Genomic DNA, 18,262 nt, shown 5'->3' with positions numbered 1-18,262 from the left:
TTCGCATTGAATCAAGATCAAGTATTTTTTCGCTGCGCATGATGTTTATAGGTTAGATTAGATTCCCTCGCGTGTGGAAACAGGCTCTTCAGCCCAACAAGTCCACACTGACCTTTCGAAGAGTAACCCACCCAGACCCATTTCCCTCTTGACTAATGCACTTAACACTGTGGGCAATTTAGCATGGCCAATTCACTTGACCTGCATATCTTTGGACTGTGGGAGAAAACCGGAGCACCCAGAGGAAACCCACACAGACGCAGGGAGAATGTGCAAACTCCACACAGACAGTTGCCTGAGGCCAGAATTGAATCTAGGTGCCTGGTGCTGTGAGGCAGCAGTGCTAACCACTGAGCCACCTACACTTTTAGAGCTTTTGTTTACTCTTGATATTTTGTGTGTACTGCAACCAGCAAAAGGTATTATCCAACATTTGTGACACAGGTGAAAAAGAAACCTCCATACAGCATAAAAGAAAACTTTTATTTAGAAACTGTCATGTTTTAAATTAAAGATGATTCTGGAATGCTCTTATGTACAGTTATAAGTAGATACAGGATGCAGGTAAGTATCTGTGTAAAGAAGTTGAAGGGCATGGCATTAAAGTTTCAGCTTGCTTGTTGATAGAGCTTGCTGTTTGTTTTGCTTGTTGGCTTTCATCTTGGCTCCTCTCAGATCAGCTTTTACTTGATCTTGTAACTGGGAGAAAAAGGCCTTTGACGAGCGTAGAGTTTTGTCTTTCCCTTCATCCTTTTAAATGGTTAAAAACAAAAAAATTAGGTAGAAATTCACTTTTATAATAGAAATTTTAGCTTTCTGACACCACCCCTGCAATATAGTGAGTTATATGGGAAATCAAAGGCAAGAAGATTACAAAATTCTCCACAGTGCTGCATATAAAATCTACTGCAATAAACTGGGGACTCCTTTTTGGGGTACTGATGTTTCAGGCAGTATCAAAAGGAGAGACTTAAGTAAAATAGATAACATGGTAAGTGATCATTAAGTGAGAAGATATGTTGTGGTTCTGTTCGCTGAGCTGGGAATTTGTGTTGCAGATGTTTCGTCCCCTGTCTAGGTGACATCCTCAGTGCTTGGGAGCCTCCTGTGAAGTGCTTCTGTGATCTTTCATCTGGCATTTGTAGTGGTTGGAATCTGTCGCTTCCGGTTGTCAGTTCCAGTTGTCCGTTGCAGTGGCTGGTATATTGGGTCCAGATTGATGTGCTTATTGATTGAATCTGTGGATGAGTGCCATGCCTCTAGGAATTCCAAGAACAGCCAGGGAATTCCTAGAGGCATGGCACTCATCCACAGATTCAATCAATAAGCACATCGACCTGGACCCCAATATACCGGCCACTGCAACAGACAGCTGGAACTGACAACCAGAAGCGGCAGATTCAAACCACTACAAATGCCGGAGGAAAGATCACAGAAGCGCTTCACAGGAGGCTCCCAAGCACTGAGGATGTCACCTAGACGGGACGAAACGTCTGCAACACAAATTCCCAGCTCGGTGAACAGAACCACAACAACAAGCACCCGAGCTACAAATCTTCTCACAAACTTTGAAGTGATAAGATATATACAAAACTTAGAGGTACTACAAAGAGGTGTGATATAATTGAATTGAACCAAGCATGAGAGAGAACGTTGGAAATACACAAGTCAAAAAGGATAGGCTTGCCATTCAGATGGCCTCTATACAATGACTCAATCATAAAATTAAACTATCTTTTCTCTCAGATGGTGACAGAACTGCTGTGTATTTTCTATCAGGAGGGATATGGGCCGGGTGCTGAAGGTGGGACTAGATTGGTTGGGATATCTGGTCGTCATGCTGTTTCCATGCTGTACATCTCTATGACTCTAAGTGCTTCTCGGACATTGCTGTACAGAGATTTTGAGCATGAATGGATACAAATTGAATAACACGAATTAAGAGAATGCTGAAGGAACTCAAAAGGTTTGGTAGAATCTGTGGAGTAAAATGGAGTCAACTGGAGTTAATATTTCAAATTAGAATAACTTTTTCCTGAATTTATTTCAGATTTACAGCATCCACAGTATTTTGCTTTTATTCTAATGGGGAGAATGTTTGAAATTTCGATGCAGTACATGGAAGGAAACTGGTCTGAACATTCTGTAAAGGAAACATTTGCTGTGAATAGGAATAATGGAACTTATGGTAATTATATGCCAGAGGAAGCAACCATTTAAAGGACATAAAACGTGGTAAAATTAACTTAATCTCTCTATTTCCCATTCAGTGAGACACACATTAAAAAGTCTCATCACACCGCTGCCTACACCAGACATTAATCAACCCATAACAGTGCTCACCTTCAGCAGTGTTGCCTTTCCTTCCCAGGTCAATTTTCTCAATTTTTCAGCATTCTTTTCCTTCACTTGTTTATTACTCAGCTTCACATTCAACTTCTCCACCACTTTCTGACGTGCTTCCTTCTCCTTCAGTCGGAGACGCTTCAGTTTCTTCTTCTTCCTTCTCTCTCGTTTCTTGTCCGTTGCTGTCTTTTCTGTGGCTCCCTGGATCTCTCCAGCTCGGCCCTTCTCCTGCAATTATCAGGCCAGACAGCACAAAAAATAAACCAGTGATCTTGCAAAACTCTTCAGCCTCCTGTCATCACATTCTCTTTCAGCCTCACTGATGCTGTGACGCTGCAGCATAGCCAGTCAAATGTGTTGAATCTGAACTACGAGTAGCTTTGTAGTCAGTATGATCATGATCCCGTTCTTATCCATGGTATTCACCAATATAGCCAACAGTAGAAGTCCAAGCTTTGAGTTCACCTTTAAAATCATAAGCATTGAGGCTGATGTTGCAACCCTTTCCTAACGGTTATCAGTTAAAACGGATTGGGCAAAGTGGGGCTCAGTGCCATTCTAGGGAGAGCCTTAGAACTGTTGGGATTTATCCTATCTCCCTCTTTTACCTCTTACCTTGATTTCTTCTGGTGCTAGCAGAGTGGCATCACTAACATTCACTGGTGCCACCTCCTCCAAACAAATAGAAGGCAGGTTAGAGACCACCTTCACTTCAGGCATGGGCTGGCAAAAGAAAAAAAAACTTTGTTAAAAGCTGACCCCACTGGCACAGTTTAAACATTTTGTTCTACCTCCCCAATTGACAGACAAGGTGATTCAGTTCAATGGTTAGAGAGCTGCTCATAGCATGGGGGTGTTCGCTGTGAGTGACTTTTCCTCTGGCTGTGGCAGATACTGATTTTTGCACCACACAAATCCCAGTCAGAGTGCTATGGGGCAATGTAAACCTGCCCCTAGGACAAGCGTGACAAGATCACAAATGGACTGCACCTAGATAGCAAGTGTAGTCAATTACGCAAATCACAAAATTTAAATATCAAAGAAAAAGTCAGTGGTTGAATTGTAGACATTTATCTTTTGGTGTTTGAATCCAAAACTTTCAATTCTACCCCAGCACTGAGGGAGCGTGTGCTTATTATTTTAGTAGTTTTGTTTGAGAGTTTTCTCTCCTGAAGACCTGAAATTAGTATGCTATAGATCTCAAAATTGCTTGCATGGTCACCCACATCCGGTGATCATTCTTACTGTGTGAACCTTAAATGAGGGATTTCCAACCCTGTATTCCAGCAGAGGTCAGAGCAAGTAATAGGAACTGAAGCACATTGTGGTTCACCTTTGGTTTCACCTAGTTGGAATCAGTTAAATCAACATGGTACAGAAATGCAGCTGATCTGATTGTTCCAGCAGCCAGCAGTTCCAGTATAGTGAATATCATATATCAAACAATGCATCAGAGGAAATGACTATCCAGTGGGTGCTAGTACAGTCTGGGAGAAGACAGGCCATACATGTAGTGGTACAGTCATGCAGACCATGCTTGACTCTAATTTGCGTTTCTTTTACTCACCGGTTTGGGTGTGAAATGGAAGTTTGAAAGTGCATCCAGTTTAAGGAAAAGGGAATCCATCAACCTCTGGATCTCAGCATGCTGCACATTTTCCTCCACTTCAGATATTTGCTGCGATTGCAAGAGTTTAATTAAAAGTCTGTCACATATGTAATCTCAGCTATGTAATCTCTCACACCAAAATGGCCTAGCCTGTGATCTCAGTTTACTCACAATGTCCTCACTTGCACCGGGACAGCAGGTCCTGATGGTGCTCACTCTCACGGTGGGGGGTTCAATACCTAAAGGTGCTGACTTTTATGGGGACAGTTTCATTGGAATCATTTCTGTCTGTTACACACGTGAACATTTAGGTGTGGTGAGACGAATCAGAAAGCTCTTTTTTCTTCATTCTTTCATAGGATGTGGGTATCAGTTGGAATGGTTGTCCTTGAACTGAGCAGGTTCCTGACTATTTTAGAAGCAGTTAAGAGTCAAACACATTGCTGTGTTTCTGGGGTCACTTGTTGGCTAGCCAGATAAGTATGGCAGATTTCCTTCCCCAAATGATATTAGTGAACCAGATAGGATTTTATAACCGCTCATGACAGTTGTCTTGGTCACCATAACCGAGACTATCTTTATACCTCAAACTAATTAATGTGAATTTCACAAGTTTCCATTGTGAGATCTGAACCTATGTCTCCAGGTTATCTGGATCTGTTGTTATTACTTGTCTAATGATATTAACTGCAATGCCACTGTTTCTCCTGAGTGACCGTTGCCAGAGTGTCAATAATGCTTGACATCAACACTGAGCCAGGTACTGTGTCCTGTTTCAAGTTTTCCTTTGTCTAACGTAGATATTAAAAACTGAACTCCTCTTCAAATTCAATTCACCCCAAAGATTATTACCAAGATTATTACCTGAGTTTGCTTTAAATATTCCTGCTCATAAACTTCAGCCAGGCTCAGTTTGCTTTTCTCATGGTCCAAGGTGAGTCTCTTTTTATATTCAAAGGCCTCTTCTTTTGGTTTTTCCTTACGTATAACATCATCCCAAGCCTGTAACACATGGCACATGATGCTTATCCATCAATACCTGATTGCTGTACATTAAATAGTTGCCAATTAAGAACTTATAAAAGAAAACAGTGCAGAGAACCAAACCCAACCAATTATCCCATGGCTGTAAATCATTCAGGAACAACATTGTGGAAAATTGATTGTTTGAAGGAGACTAAATGTACCAATTCCAAACATTCATCTCATCAATCTTAGTTGAAGCAGAAAATGCTGAACATACATATGAATCCACAAAGCAAAGTGGGACTGAACATTTGGGAGGGGAATCTCCTGTCACAGCTCCAGGTCCTGTCAAACTGTTCTGTTTGTGGACCATATTCCTTCCTTCACACTCTCACTGGCCCACTGGTCCCCCTAATACTTGTTCTAGGATTTTGATATTCAGCATTGTTTCACCTTAGGTCCACAGAAGATGTTACCTAGTAAGGTAACAAAACATCTGGAAATGAACCTTCCAGCTCAGCGAGCAAACCTACATCCAAAACCTCACCCTGAACTACAAATCTTCTCAAAACTTGCTAAGGATTTTGATATTTCTGATTGGTGGACACATATTTTATCCCTGAACATATCGGCTTCTCTCTGGACTAATTTTCCACATTTACATTTTCCTTTCTTCTTACCTCATATTTAACTACAGCAATGAGTATTAAATTATTCCACCAAATGTCAGCCACATAACAAAACATTCCTTTCCAACAATGGGCTCACCTTTGATTTTCTGACAAATGAAATAATTTAATTTGTATTGTTTTTTGCTGTCCTGTTGATAATTTTGAACAGCTCTATGAACACCTTCTCCATCTCTCTGTTCTTGCAAATTAAGTGTCATATTTTGACTTAATTACACAAACATGCCACCCACATCTCAGGGTGAGAAACGTCAATGTTTACTTGGGCAACTGCAGCATTTAAAGCGTACTTCATCATAAATTTTACATATATGTGAAACATTAATCCCACTTCAAAAACTCCACTTCCATTCTTGAAATTTTATTAATTTATTCTATTATTTACATTTTCAGTTTGTGTTTCCCACATTGTTGTACAGGTAGTTCTCCTATAATGCATGTTTATTACAAGTGATTTATCTGTAACATGATTTGTGAATTGCCAACTTTTTTTTAATAAAGCGAACTCTTGTTTGCTGTTAACACATTTCTCATTCCCAGCACTAGATGTCACAGTATACACAAGATTGAACTCTGTGTTGGTATCACGTAATCAGTTGGCTTGTGCATTTCTCATAAAGAGTTTTGTGAAAGGTATTATGAAATGTTTGTGCTAGTGGACTTGAAAAAGCATTGTGAAAATGTTTCTACAGCCTGAGGACAAGAAGCTGGGAGCATCCTGTTAATCTAAAAACTTGAGTTGAGATTAGAGAGTTGAAATTTCACTTGAATTGACTAACGGTAAAAGGAGTGTTGAGGGGTAGCTTGAAACTTGGCTTTGTTGTTTGTATGAAGAGCTTTTTAATCTTTTTTTTGTTTAAAAAATATGTTTAGATGTTAAAGAATATCTGTAGACTCAGGTGAATCTTGTTTCAGTGACTAATCATTATGATAACCAACTGCAAAATAATACCAGTACAGGGGCTTGGACATGGTCAGTCAGCTGCTCAGGGTGGTCAGACTCAGGAGCGAGTAGGCTGCGAAGAGGAGATTCAGGGTTAGTTAGGGTCAGATGGTAGCGAGGATGAGAGTGAGCAGGGAAGATGTTCCAGGAAATAGTGGGTACAATAGTAGACAAAGAGAGAGAGAGTGTGTGAGCATGAGGTATGAAAGAGAAGATGGTGGCAATTCACTGGCCGAGTGGAGAAGATCGTTGATCTTCTTTCTGCATTCTATGCATTCCTTCAGTTGATCGAGACTGCACTGGCCTGGACAGTTATCCTGATCCAGGTTAGCATGGTTTCAGTAGAATGGCATCCTCTGTTGTTCTGGGAGATACTTGACTCTGTATCACCCCATCCCCATCAGCAGCATCTCCATTCTCACAAAGAGAGGCATGAATTTTCCACTGTCTGCCACATCCAGGGCCAATGTCAGAAACCATGCAGGGCAGCTCCGGACTGACAGCTCTTGTCTGGGTGCACCACGGATGTTGGTCAATTCTGGGATATCCAGGAAGTGGTCAGTTGTTTTGGTAATGGCACATGGGATGATGGTGCTAGAATGTGGGAGAGGAGCACCAAAGGGCAGGGTAGGTAATAAATCAAGCAGGTTTTGTAAAATAAGTTGATAGATTTTGTGAAACCCTCCAAAATACTTGACAAACTGACACTTCGTGAAAGAAATTAAGATTCAGCTCATGATCTATCAAGGCAGGTTTCAGTCTGGATCTGACTTGTGCAGTGTTATTATTGGATGGGATCTGAAGATCGGTGAGAATGCAGTGCAGCCAGCAGGTGTAAATGCCAATCAGTTGAAGATTCTGATACAGTACCATACAACAGCTCAAAATTTACTTAGATTGTGCTATTGTTTGGCTTAGGCGAACTACTACTTTTATTTAGATTTTTACTCATATTTTTGATGGTTCGCTCCAATTCTGTTTCTCGCCATAGCCCCATTATTTCTATTGCATGATTTTCTATAACACAGTGTTGCTTGGGAATGCAACTACAGTATCATAGGAGAACTATCTAATTTGCTGTTATTTTATGTTTGATTTAAATAGGACCACTTTGTATTGGTGGCATTCCAGCAGTTGAAACGTGAATAAACCATACTTGGTATGCACAAGCTGCCTGTGCAATTAGGCACCAACATTCACAGTTAAAATGTTCCAAACCATTAGTTGCTAGTCACACCATGCTATATGGCACAAACAACTGGCTCTAACTTCACAAATGTTTGCTGACAGTACCTGGGGAAAATCGACAAACCTAACAGAAACGTTGATTCAGGAGGTACTACAAAGACTTCCACTGACCTGGTCTTTAATCCTCTGAATAATAATATCCTCTAGTTTAAGTGTTGTCTCCTCAGTGATAACTGGAGCTGAAAATAGATATGGAAAGGAGCGCAAACTCAATATAAAGTTAACTACAACACAGCTCAACGATTCATCATCAGATTTATGAACTTTGAGGAGAGGTTGCTGACCTAAAACGGTTTTTCTTGGCATACATGCTATCTGACCCACTGTGCATTTTCATTTCTAATTTCAGATTTCCAGCATCAACAGTAATTATTTTTCAATAACATAATTAAGTTTTGCCCATAAAGAGACACATGCATATAAATATGCCAACAACATAATTATGTCTGAATGAACACTCTCCCAGTCCCCATCATTTCAAAGTTATTGTGTGGAGGTAAGACTTACCTTTCCTAACTGCATGGTCAAACTGGAGGTCCTCCTCCAGCAGGCTGTTCTCTGGTCGTTTCTGAGCATTGACCTCTCCCAGAAGCTGCCAAGGCTTCTGCTCCAAGGCAGACATTTCCAGTTGTTGGATTTGAGCATTCAGCTATAGGAAACAAAACAACATAATGCTGGTTACCTGCAAATTACATTATGTGGAGGTCACAGGTTGGAGATTAGTAATTCTACCTAAACATTTCACATTGACAGGACAATAAGCAGCAATCTGTATGCTAACTGTATATAAGCCTTTGGTTCCTTTAGCCACTAATCTGAACATCACGCTTCAATTACTAACTCCACAACCTCCAAACCCAGAGTAAAAATGATTGTGTTATTCTCTGTCCAGATATCTTGATGGTTAATCTCAAAGGCACATCCTTCAATCAGACATAGTAGTTTGCTTATATCTACTCTTTCCAGTGTTTCCAAACTTTTAAATACCATTTCATAACTTTAAATATTTAAATCTGCAAAATACTGTGGACGCTGAAAATCTGAAATTAAAACAGGCAGCATGTATGGAGAGAAAAACACCTGATTTCTGAAACAACACTTATGCTTCCCCAAAAATTTAAAATCATATCTAAATCCCTTCACATTGTTTCCATTCTTATCCCCATAACTACACACAGCCCACTACCAGCACTAATACCTTTTAGCCACACATGCCCCAATCTACAGAACTTTGCTCCAAAGTTTTCCATCTCAAACCTGGATAACCAGGGAAAGGGTTAGCTCACTCAAGGACAAAGTAAGGGATCTATGCACGGAGCCAGAAGAGGTAGGTGAGGTCCTAAACAAATACGTTGTGTTAGTATTCACCAAAGAGAAAGAATTGGTGGAGGATGATGTCAGGGAAGGGAGTGTCAAATTTCTAAGCCAAGTTGCTACTAAAAGGGAAGAGGTATTGTGCATCCTAAAAAATATTAAAGTAGATAAATCTCCAGGTCCTGCTGAGATCGATCCCAGAATATTGAGGAAGGCAAGAGATCAAATTGCTGGAGCACTGACAACCTTTTGGCCACAGGTGAGGTCCCAGACGACTGGAGAAGAGCCAACTGCCCTATTAATAAAAAGGGTAGCAGGGATAATCCAAGAAATTACAGGCCTTTGAGCCTCATTCTGTGGTAGGGAAATTATTAGAAAAGATTCTCAGGGACAAGATCTACACACATTAAGAAACAAATGTGCTTATTACCATGGTTGTGTGTGGGCAAGGTCATGCCTCACTAACTTTATTGAGTTTTTTTGAAGAGGTTGCGAAGATGATTGATGAAGGAAAAGCAGTTGTTGTTTGCATGGACTTCAGCAAAGCCTTTGACAAGGTCCCTCACGGCAAACTGGTACAAAAAGTGAAATCAAAAGGTATCGCAGTGAGCTGGCAAGATGGATACAGAACTGGCTTAGTCACAGGAGGGTAGTGGTAGAAGGGTGCTTTTCGGAATAGAGGGTTGTAACTAGTTGTGTTCCACAGAGATCAGTGCTGGGACCTCTGTTGTTCGTGGACTATATAAGTGTTTTGGAGGAATACGTAGCTGGTCTAATTAGTAAGTTAGTGAACGATGAAAGATTGGTGGAGTTGCAGACAGTGAGGAGGATTGTCAGAGGATACAGCAGGATATAGATCAGTTGGAGGCATGGACAGAAAAATGACAGATGGAGTTTAATCCAGGCAAATGTGAGGTGGTGCATTTTGGAAGGTTAAGTACAGGTGGAAAATATACAGTGAATGGCAGAACCATTAGGAGTATTGATACATAAAGGGAATTTTTCCCCATGGTGGGGAGATCAATTATGAGGGGACAGAGGTTCAAGATTTTGGGTTTGGGGGGGGGGGGGGGGAGGAGGTGGGAGGTTTTAAAGAGATGTGCAATGCACATTTTTCACACAAAGCGTGGTAAGTGCCTGGAATGTGTTGCCAGAGAAGGTGGTGGAAGGCAGCACAATAGCAGCATTCAGGAAACACCTGGACAAATACATGATTAGGAAGAGAATTGAGGGGTATGGATCCTGCACATAAAGACAGTTTTAGTATGAAAGGTCAAATATGTGTCAGTGCTGGCTTGGAAGGCTGAAGGGCCTGTTCCTGTGCTGTATTGTTCGTTCTGCTCAGCTCTCTGACAAAACCATTGCTCATCTTCCTAATAAGTCCTTTGTGGAAGCAATGTCAAGATCTTGTGTTGTACACAGGGGATACTTTTCAGGGCTTTCTTTAAGCTGAAATGTTGTGTTGGATGTTATGCCCTGTATGTGTTCACTGTAATTCCAATAATCACCTTTTCTTGCCGCTTCTCAAAGGTTGACTTTGTCTCTTCTGGTTTGTTTCCTCCTGTCACACTGGCTAATTTTTTCCCATCACTGTCATCTGGCAGGTTAAAGCGAACTTTCTGATTTGCCCCTTTGGCCTCTTGGGCACACTCCAACTCAGCCATCTCCTCCTGGTTTCTGGATCACAGAAAGGAACCCACATTAATGCAATATTAATTAATAAATACACTTTAGTTTGTAAAAAGAATATGTCTACTTTCAATGGATAGATCAATAGAGAGACAGTCACTGGCATTTAAGGGGTTATTGCTGAATACTCAGAATAAGTATATTCCTACTACTAAAAAAAATTAAGGGATGTCTCCCCATCTGTTGGTAACTAAAATACTTAGAGAAAGCATGAAACTCAAGGAAAACAAAAATACCTGTGCAATGATAAGTGACAGGTCAGATGATTCATGAGAATATAAAGAATGGTACAGAATGACTAGAAGATTAATCAGGAGGAAAGAATTTGAGTATGAAAGCTAGTTAGAAATATAAAAATGGTGAGAATTTCTAGATATTTAAAAAGGAAAAAAAGTAAACTGGGTGTTAGTCCTCTACAAATTGGGAGTTAATTGTAGACAATAACGGAACAAACTCTGGCAATAGTCACCTGGATCATATGGAACACAGGAAACAGATAAATTGCGTTTAAATTCCTAGGTAATGAAGAGGATGAGAGATGGTCCTGTTGAGGGGTTTTATATTCCACCTGTGGCACACCAAACTATTGGCCAAAAGTGCTGTTTCTGCCAGTCATTTGAACTGTCAGAGGTTGAGGTTGGAGTGGGAGTTTAGAGTCAACAATTGGAGACTGAACCCAGTGCGATATGGCTTTTTAGGCTTATAGGTTAAGGTATCAACCTCAGAAAACATACTCATCTGTTTCTTCCTCCGGCTCAAATTCTTCTGCATCAACACTTTCTTTCTTCTCATCGTTGTCTTTTACCATGGGTTTCTCATCCTCAACTGGGTCAAAGAATCCTTGTACTGTAGGTTTCTGGAACTCTTCAAACAACAAAAATCCGTAAAAATTTGACTCTGGTTTCATCTGACAACATGACTGTCCACAATGTGCAGCACTCAGCACAGATAGCGCGGGAGACAGGGTGGGAGAGGGAGTCAGAGTGAAGGAGATAGATGTAGAGACAGAGAGGGAGCCAGATGTGAGGACCTTCATGAAAGGTAAATCAGGAAGGCTATTGGAACATTGGCCCTTATTCCAAATGAGTTGGAAAGTTTATTGCAACTATGCAGGGTGCTGATGAGACCACATCTAAAGTACTTAAAACAATTTTGGTCTCCTTACTTTAGGAAAGGCATCGTTTCATTGGAGGCAGTTCAGAGAAGGCTCAATAGGACAGTCCTTAGAACAGAGGGATTGTTGTATGAGCAAACGTTGAACAGGTTTGGACTTCTACTCTTTGAATGTCATTCTTGCGAATTCCAATCTCTGAGGTGTATTAGAACCTTAGTGGGTTTGACAGGGTAAACGTTGCGAGGTTTCCTTTCATAGGGATTAGGAACAGGAGTAGACAGCTCAGACCCTTGAGCCTGCTCTACCATTCAATGGGATCATGGTTGATCTGACACTCATCTATTTTCCTGCATTTCCCCATAATCTTAAGATTCTTGGTCAGGAGGGAACTCAATCTACCTCAGTCTTAAATATACAAAAGAACTCTGCACCCACAGTTCTCTATGGGAACTTCCAAAAACTCTCAATCTCCAGAAATTTCTCTTTCTCTCAGTCTTAAATTGGCGCTTCATTATTCTGAGACTATACTGTTTGGTCCTAGACCTTCCTATAAGGGGAAACATCCTCAGCATTTACTTTGCTGTTGAGGAGCAGGGGGAGGCCAGGTCTTTAAGGAGCAGAGGTCAGGGATATCATCAAGAAGGGGGGTTCAGGTAGCAAGTATCAGTGCTGTTACGGAGCAGGGGTTAGAGAGCAGAGGTCAGTGCTGTTAGGGGTGGGGCTTCTCTCTGTCATGGAGCAGGGTTCAGGGTCATCATGCAGTGAGGCAGAACACTGTGGTAATTTTGTTACCTTTCTTTTAGTCTTTATTTTGGGGACAAGTTCTTCATCTTCAGAGGGAATATCTTCAAATAATGAATTTCATCATCATCTTTCTGCATCGCTTCTTCCTTCTCAAATTTTTCTAAAAAATTTTCCATTTCTGCAAGTCTAAAAATTTATCATCTATTTCAGAGCTGTCAGTAAATCTCGAGCTCTTTCCCTGGACTTTAGTCTTTTTCTCAACTTCATCAATATCAAAGTTAAGTTCAGAGTCTTCATCACTAAGATTTTCAGTTTCTGAACCTTTTCGAAGTCTTTTCTCTTTATCGTCTGTTTTTTAACTCTCCCTGTTTTCCATCATTGCCCTTTGTTGTCTCATCTTGTTTTGTAAACTCATTTTCAAACTTTTCCTTAGGATTGTCAAGCTCTGCATTTTCTGTTTCAATCAGCCTGATAATAGCAGCCTGCTGCAAAAATGCCACTGTATCTTTGAAATAGTTTAAGACTGAATTGTTCTGCAGTTCGATCTCCTGCCAGATCTGCTCTTCATCAAACTGTTCCACAATCAGCTCCTTCAGTGGACTTCCAGCAGGCAAACCTGCCTCTTGAGCTTTCTGTAAATCATATAGCTCCTTAGTGAGAAGAGTGAGGTCTGATGCCAAACCATCCTGTACACTAGGAGATGAAAGGGATAATGTTAAATCCACAATCTCACCCTCACAAACTGCCCTCAACACTCTCTCCATCCCACACCCCAACCCTGCCCTCTTCTTACCCCCCCATCCCCTCCCTACCCTTCTCCCCTCTCCTGTCCGTATCCCCCTCCGCCAATCCAACACAGTCCTGACCCCACTATCCTCTCCTTACCTTGTCTCCCCTCTCTGCCTGCATCTTACCCCTCTCGCCTGCCCTATTCCCCTCCCCATCAGATTGACATTCCTTCTCTTGATTTCCCATTCCCTTTCATCCAGCAAGGATCCTTTTCCAACCCTCCTGTTCACCCCTCTACTCATTCTTCTCCCCGTCCTCCTCCTTCCATTCCTTGTCCTCCTACCTGCCCCTTCCCTTGTCTCCTTTCTCCTCCCATCCACCCTCCATGTACTAGTCACGTCCTTCACACACCCTCTTTACCCCTCCCCATCCCTTCCTTCTTCCTGCCCCTTCTCCGACACCACCTCCCTCCTCCGACTACCCCCAACTAGTTGCACCCTAGCTCCCCGTCTCCACTTCCCACAGTGCCCTTGGTCTCGAGTCCCCCCACTTCCTTGGTCCCCTCTTCTCTCGCAACCCCCTCTTCCCTCTCCACCCCCCTCTACTCTACCCTCCCCCCCCCGTCCCTCCCACCCCCCTCTACTCTACCCTCCCCCCGTCCCTCCCACCCCCCTCTACTCTACCCTTCCCCCCCGTCCCTCCCACCCCCCTCTACTCTACCCTCCCCCCCTCTACTCTACCCTCCCCCCCCCTCTACTCTAACCCTCCCCCCCCGTCCCTCCCACCCCCCTCTACTCTACCCACCCCCCCGTCCCTCCCACCCCCCTCTACTCTACACTCCCCCCCCGTCCCTCCCACCCCCCTCTACTCTACCCTCCCCCCCGTCCCTCCACCCCCTCTACTCTACCCTCCCCCCCGTCCCTCCCACCCCCTCTACTCTACCCTCCCCCCCGTCCCTCCCACCCCCCTCTACTCTACCCTCCCCCCCGTCCCTCCCACCCCCCTCTACTCTACCCTCCCCCCGTCCCTCCCACCCCCTCTTCCTCCCCCCGTCCCTCCCACCCCCTCTTCCCTCCCACCCCCCTCTTCCCTCCCCCCGTCCCTCTCACCTCCCACCCCCCCCCCGTCCCTCCCACCCCCCTCTACTCTACCCTCCCCCGTCCCTCCCACCCCCTCTACTCTACCCTCCCCCGTCCCTCCCCCCCGCTACTCTACCCTCCCCCCACGTCCCTCCCACCCCCTCTACCCTCCCCCCGCGTCCCTCCCACCCCCCTCTACCCTCCCCCCGCGTCCCTCCCACCCCCCTCTACCCTCTCCCAACCTCCCCCCGTCCCTCCCGCCCCCTTCTTCCCTCTCCCACCCTCCCCCCCCTCTTCCCTCTCCCACGTTCCCCACCGTCCCTCCCACCCCGAAACCCCTCTTCCCTCTCCCACGTCCCCTTTCACCCCAACACCCCCATCCCTCTCCCACGTCCCCTTTCACCCCCAACACCCCAATCCCTCTCCCACGTCCCCTTTCACCCCCCAACACCCCAATCCCTCTCCCACGTCCCCTTTCACCCCCAACACCCCAATCCTCTCCACGTTCCCCCCCCAACACCCCCAATCCCTCGCCCACGTTCCCCCCCAACACCCCCAATCCCTCGCCCACGTTCCCCCCCAACACCCCAATCCCTCTCCCACGTTCCCCCCCCCACCCCCCAATCCCTCTCCCACGTTCCCCCCCCACCCCCAATCCCTCTCCCACGTTCCCCCCCCACCCCCAACCCGCCGTCCCTCTCCCACGTACCCCCCCACCCCCAACACGCCGTCCCTCAACCACATCCCCCACACTCCCAACCCGCCGGCCCTCTTCCCAAGCCCCACCCCCGTCCCTCTTCTCCCCCCGCCAACCCGTCCCTCTCCCACGTCCCTCTTCTCCCCCCCGCCAACCCGCTGGCCCTCGCCCACGCCCCTCTTCTCCCCCCCCAACCCGCCGGCCCTCACCCACGGCACTCTTCCCTACCCCCACCCCCGTCCCTCTTCTCCCCCCCCACCCCCGTCCCTCTCCCACGTCCCTCTTCTCCCCCCCCACCCCCGTCCCTCTCCCACGTCCCTCTTCTCCCCCCCCTACCCCGTCCCTCTCCCACGTCCCTCTTCTCCCCCCCTACCCCGTCCCTCTCCCACGTCCCTCTTCTCCCCCCCCCACCCCCGTCCCGCTCCCACGTCCCTCTTCTCCCCCCCCCGACCCCGTCCCTCTCCCACGTCCCTCTTCTCCCCCCCCCCACCCCCGTCCTCTTCTCCCCCCCCCCCAAGTCCCTCTCTCCCCCCCCCCAGTCCCCCCCCACCCAAGTCCCTCTCTCCCCCCCCCAGTCCCCCCCTCCTCCCCCCCAAGTCCCTCGCTCCCCCCCAAGTCCCTCTCTCCCCCCCCCCAAGTCCCCTCTCTCCCCCCAGTCCCTCTCTCTCCCCCCCCCCCAAGTCCCCTCTCTCCCCCCCCCCCCCCAAGTCCCTCTCTCCCCCCCCCAAGTCCCTCTCTCCCCCCCCCCCAGTCCCTCTCTCCCCCCCCCAGTCCCTCTCTCCCCCCCCCCCCCCCAAGTCCCTCTCTCCCCCCAGTCCCTCTCTCCCCCCCCCCCACAGTCCCTCTCTCCCCCCAGTCCCTCTTCCCCCCCCCCCCCCCAAGTCCCTCTCTCCCCCCAGTCCCTCTTTAAAACCCCCCCCCCAAGTCCCTCTCTCCCCCCCAGTCCCTCTCTCCCCCCCCCCCAAGTCCCTCTCTCCCCCCCCCCCAGTCCCTCTCTCCCCCCCGCCAGTCCCTCTCTCCCCCCAGTCCCTCTCTCCCCCCCCCCCAAGTCCCTCTCTCCCCCAGTCCCTCTCTCCCCCCAGTCCCTCTTCCCCCCCCCCCAAGTCCCCTCTCTCCCCCAGTCCCTCTCTCCCCCCAGTCCCTCTCCCCCCCCCCCCAGTCCCTCTCTCCACCCCCCCCAGTCCCTCTCTCCACCCCCCCCAAGTCCCTCTCTCCACCCCCCCCCCCAAGTCCCTCTCTCCACCCCCCCACCAAGTCCCTCTCTCCACCCCCCCCAAGTCCCTCTCTCCACCCCCCCCCCCCCCAAGTCCCTCTCTCCACCCCCCCCCCAAGTCCCTCTCTCCTCCCCCCCTCAGGTCCCTCTCTCCTTCTCCCCGCCACCCCTCTTTTCCCCCCCCCTCTTTCTCCCCCCCCGCCACCCCTCTTCCCCCCCCTCCTCCCCACCCCTTCCCCCCCCCTCCTCCCCACCCTCCTCCCCCCCTCCTCCCACCCCTCCTCCCCCCCCTTCCCCCCCCCCCTCCTCCCCACCCCACTTCCCCTCCTCCTCCCCACCCCTCTTCTCCCCCCCTCCTCCCCCCCCCTCTTCCCCCCCCTCCTCCCCCCCCCCCTCCTCCCCACCCCCTCCTCCCCACCCCCTCCTCCCCACCCCTCTTCCCCCCCCTCCTCCCACCCCTCTTTCCCCCCCCCTCCTCCCCACCCCTCTTTCCCCCCCACCTCCCCACCCCTCTTTCCCCCCCCTCCTCCCCACCCCTCTTTCCCCCCCCTCCTCCCCACCCCCCTCCTCCCCACCCCTCTTTCTCCCCCCCTCCTCCCCCCCCCCTCCTCCCCACCCTCTTTCCCCCCCCCCCTCCCCACCCCTCTTTCCCCCCCCCCTCCCCACCCCCTCTTTCCCCCCCCCCCTCCTCCCACCCCTCTTTCCCCCCCCCCCTCCTCCCCACCCCCTCTTTCCCCCCCCCCCCTCCTCCCCACCCCTCTTTCCCACCCCCCTCCTCCCCACCCCTCTTTCCCCCCCCCCCTCCTCCCCACCCTCTTTCCCCCCCCCCTCCTCCCCACCCCTCTTTCCCCCCCCCTCCTCCCCACCCCTCTTCCCCCCCCTCCTCCCACCCCTCTTTCCCCCCCCTCCTCCCCACCCCTCTTTCCCCCCCCCTCCTCCCCACCCCTCTTTCCCCCCCTCCTCCCCACCCCTCTTTCCCCCCCCCCCTCTCCCCCACCCCTCTTTCCCCCCCCCCTCCTCCCCACCCCTCTTTCCCCCCCCCTCCTCCCCACCCCTCTTTCCCCCCCCCTCCTCCCCACCCCTCTTTCCCCCCCCTCCTCCCCACCCCTCTTTCCCCCCCCCCCCCCTCCTCTCCCACCCCTCTTTCCCCCCCCCCCTCCTCCCCACCCCTCTTTCCCCCCCCCTCCTCCCCACCCCTCTTTCCCCCCCCTCCTCCTCCCCACCCCTCTTTCCCCCCCCTCCTCCCCACCCCTCTTTCCCCCCCCTCCTCCCCACCCTCTTTCCCCCCCCTCCTCCCCACCCCTCTTTCCCCCCCCCCTCCTCCCCACCCCTCTTTCCCCCCCCCCCCTCCTCCCCACCCCTCTTTCCCCCCCCCCTCCTCCCCACCCCTCTTTCCCCCCCCCTCCTCCCCACCCCTCTTTCCCCCCCCCTCCTCCCACCCACTCCTTTCACCCCCCCTCCTCCCCACCCCTCTTTCACCCCCCCCTCCCCCCCTCCCCAACCCTCTTTCCCCCCCCTCCTCCCCACCCCCCTCTTTCCCCCCCCCTCCTCCCCACCCCTCTTTCCCCCCCCCCTCCTCCCCACCCCTCTTCCCCCCCCTCTTTCCCCCCCCCCCTCCCCACCCCTCTTTCCCCCCCCCTCCTCCCACCCCTCTTTCCCCCCCCCGCCACCCCTCTTTCCCCCCCGCCCGCCACCCCTCTTTCTCCCCACCCCTCTTTCCGCCCCCCCTCCCCACCCCTCTTTCCCCCCCCCTCTCCTCCCACCCCTCTTTCCCCCCACCTCCTCCCCACCCCTCATTCTCCCCCCCTCTTCCCCCCCCGCCACCCCTCTTCCCCCCCCCCGCCACCCCTCTTCCCCCCCCCCGCCACCCCTCTTTCCCCCC

General features: G+C 48.9%; 1 protein-coding gene across 1 annotated transcript in view; it reads right to left on the bottom strand.

The window, feature by feature from the left end:
- Positions 1–462: 462 nt before the first annotated feature.
- mphosph10 (M-phase phosphoprotein 10 (U3 small nucleolar ribonucleoprotein)) overlaps positions 463–18,262 on the bottom strand; it is an 18,010-nt gene continuing 210 nt past the window's right edge. The window contains 14 exon segments of the mRNA XM_072552752.1: positions 463–750; positions 2,344–2,574; positions 2,962–3,069; positions 3,914–4,024; positions 4,820–4,957; positions 7,913–7,980; positions 8,309–8,450; positions 10,624–10,792; positions 11,539–11,644; positions 11,647–11,668; positions 12,711–12,778; positions 12,781–12,855; positions 12,858–13,014; positions 13,016–13,355. Of these exon segments, the coding sequence (XP_072408853.1) occupies positions 601–750; positions 2,344–2,574; positions 2,962–3,069; positions 3,914–4,024; positions 4,820–4,957; positions 7,913–7,980; positions 8,309–8,450; positions 10,624–10,792; positions 11,539–11,644; positions 11,647–11,668; positions 12,711–12,778; positions 12,781–12,855; positions 12,858–13,014; positions 13,016–13,355 (1,885 nt within the window). The 3' untranslated portion in view covers positions 463–600.

Source organism: Chiloscyllium punctatum, chromosome 33 (genome assembly GCF_047496795.1).
Source record: "Chiloscyllium punctatum isolate Juve2018m chromosome 33, sChiPun1.3, whole genome shotgun sequence".
In the NCBI taxonomy this organism is placed as follows: Eukaryota; Metazoa; Chordata; class Chondrichthyes; order Orectolobiformes; family Hemiscylliidae; genus Chiloscyllium; species Chiloscyllium punctatum.
The sequence above is the reverse complement of the archived record's forward strand: the minus strand, read 5'-3'. Positions and strand labels throughout refer to the sequence as shown.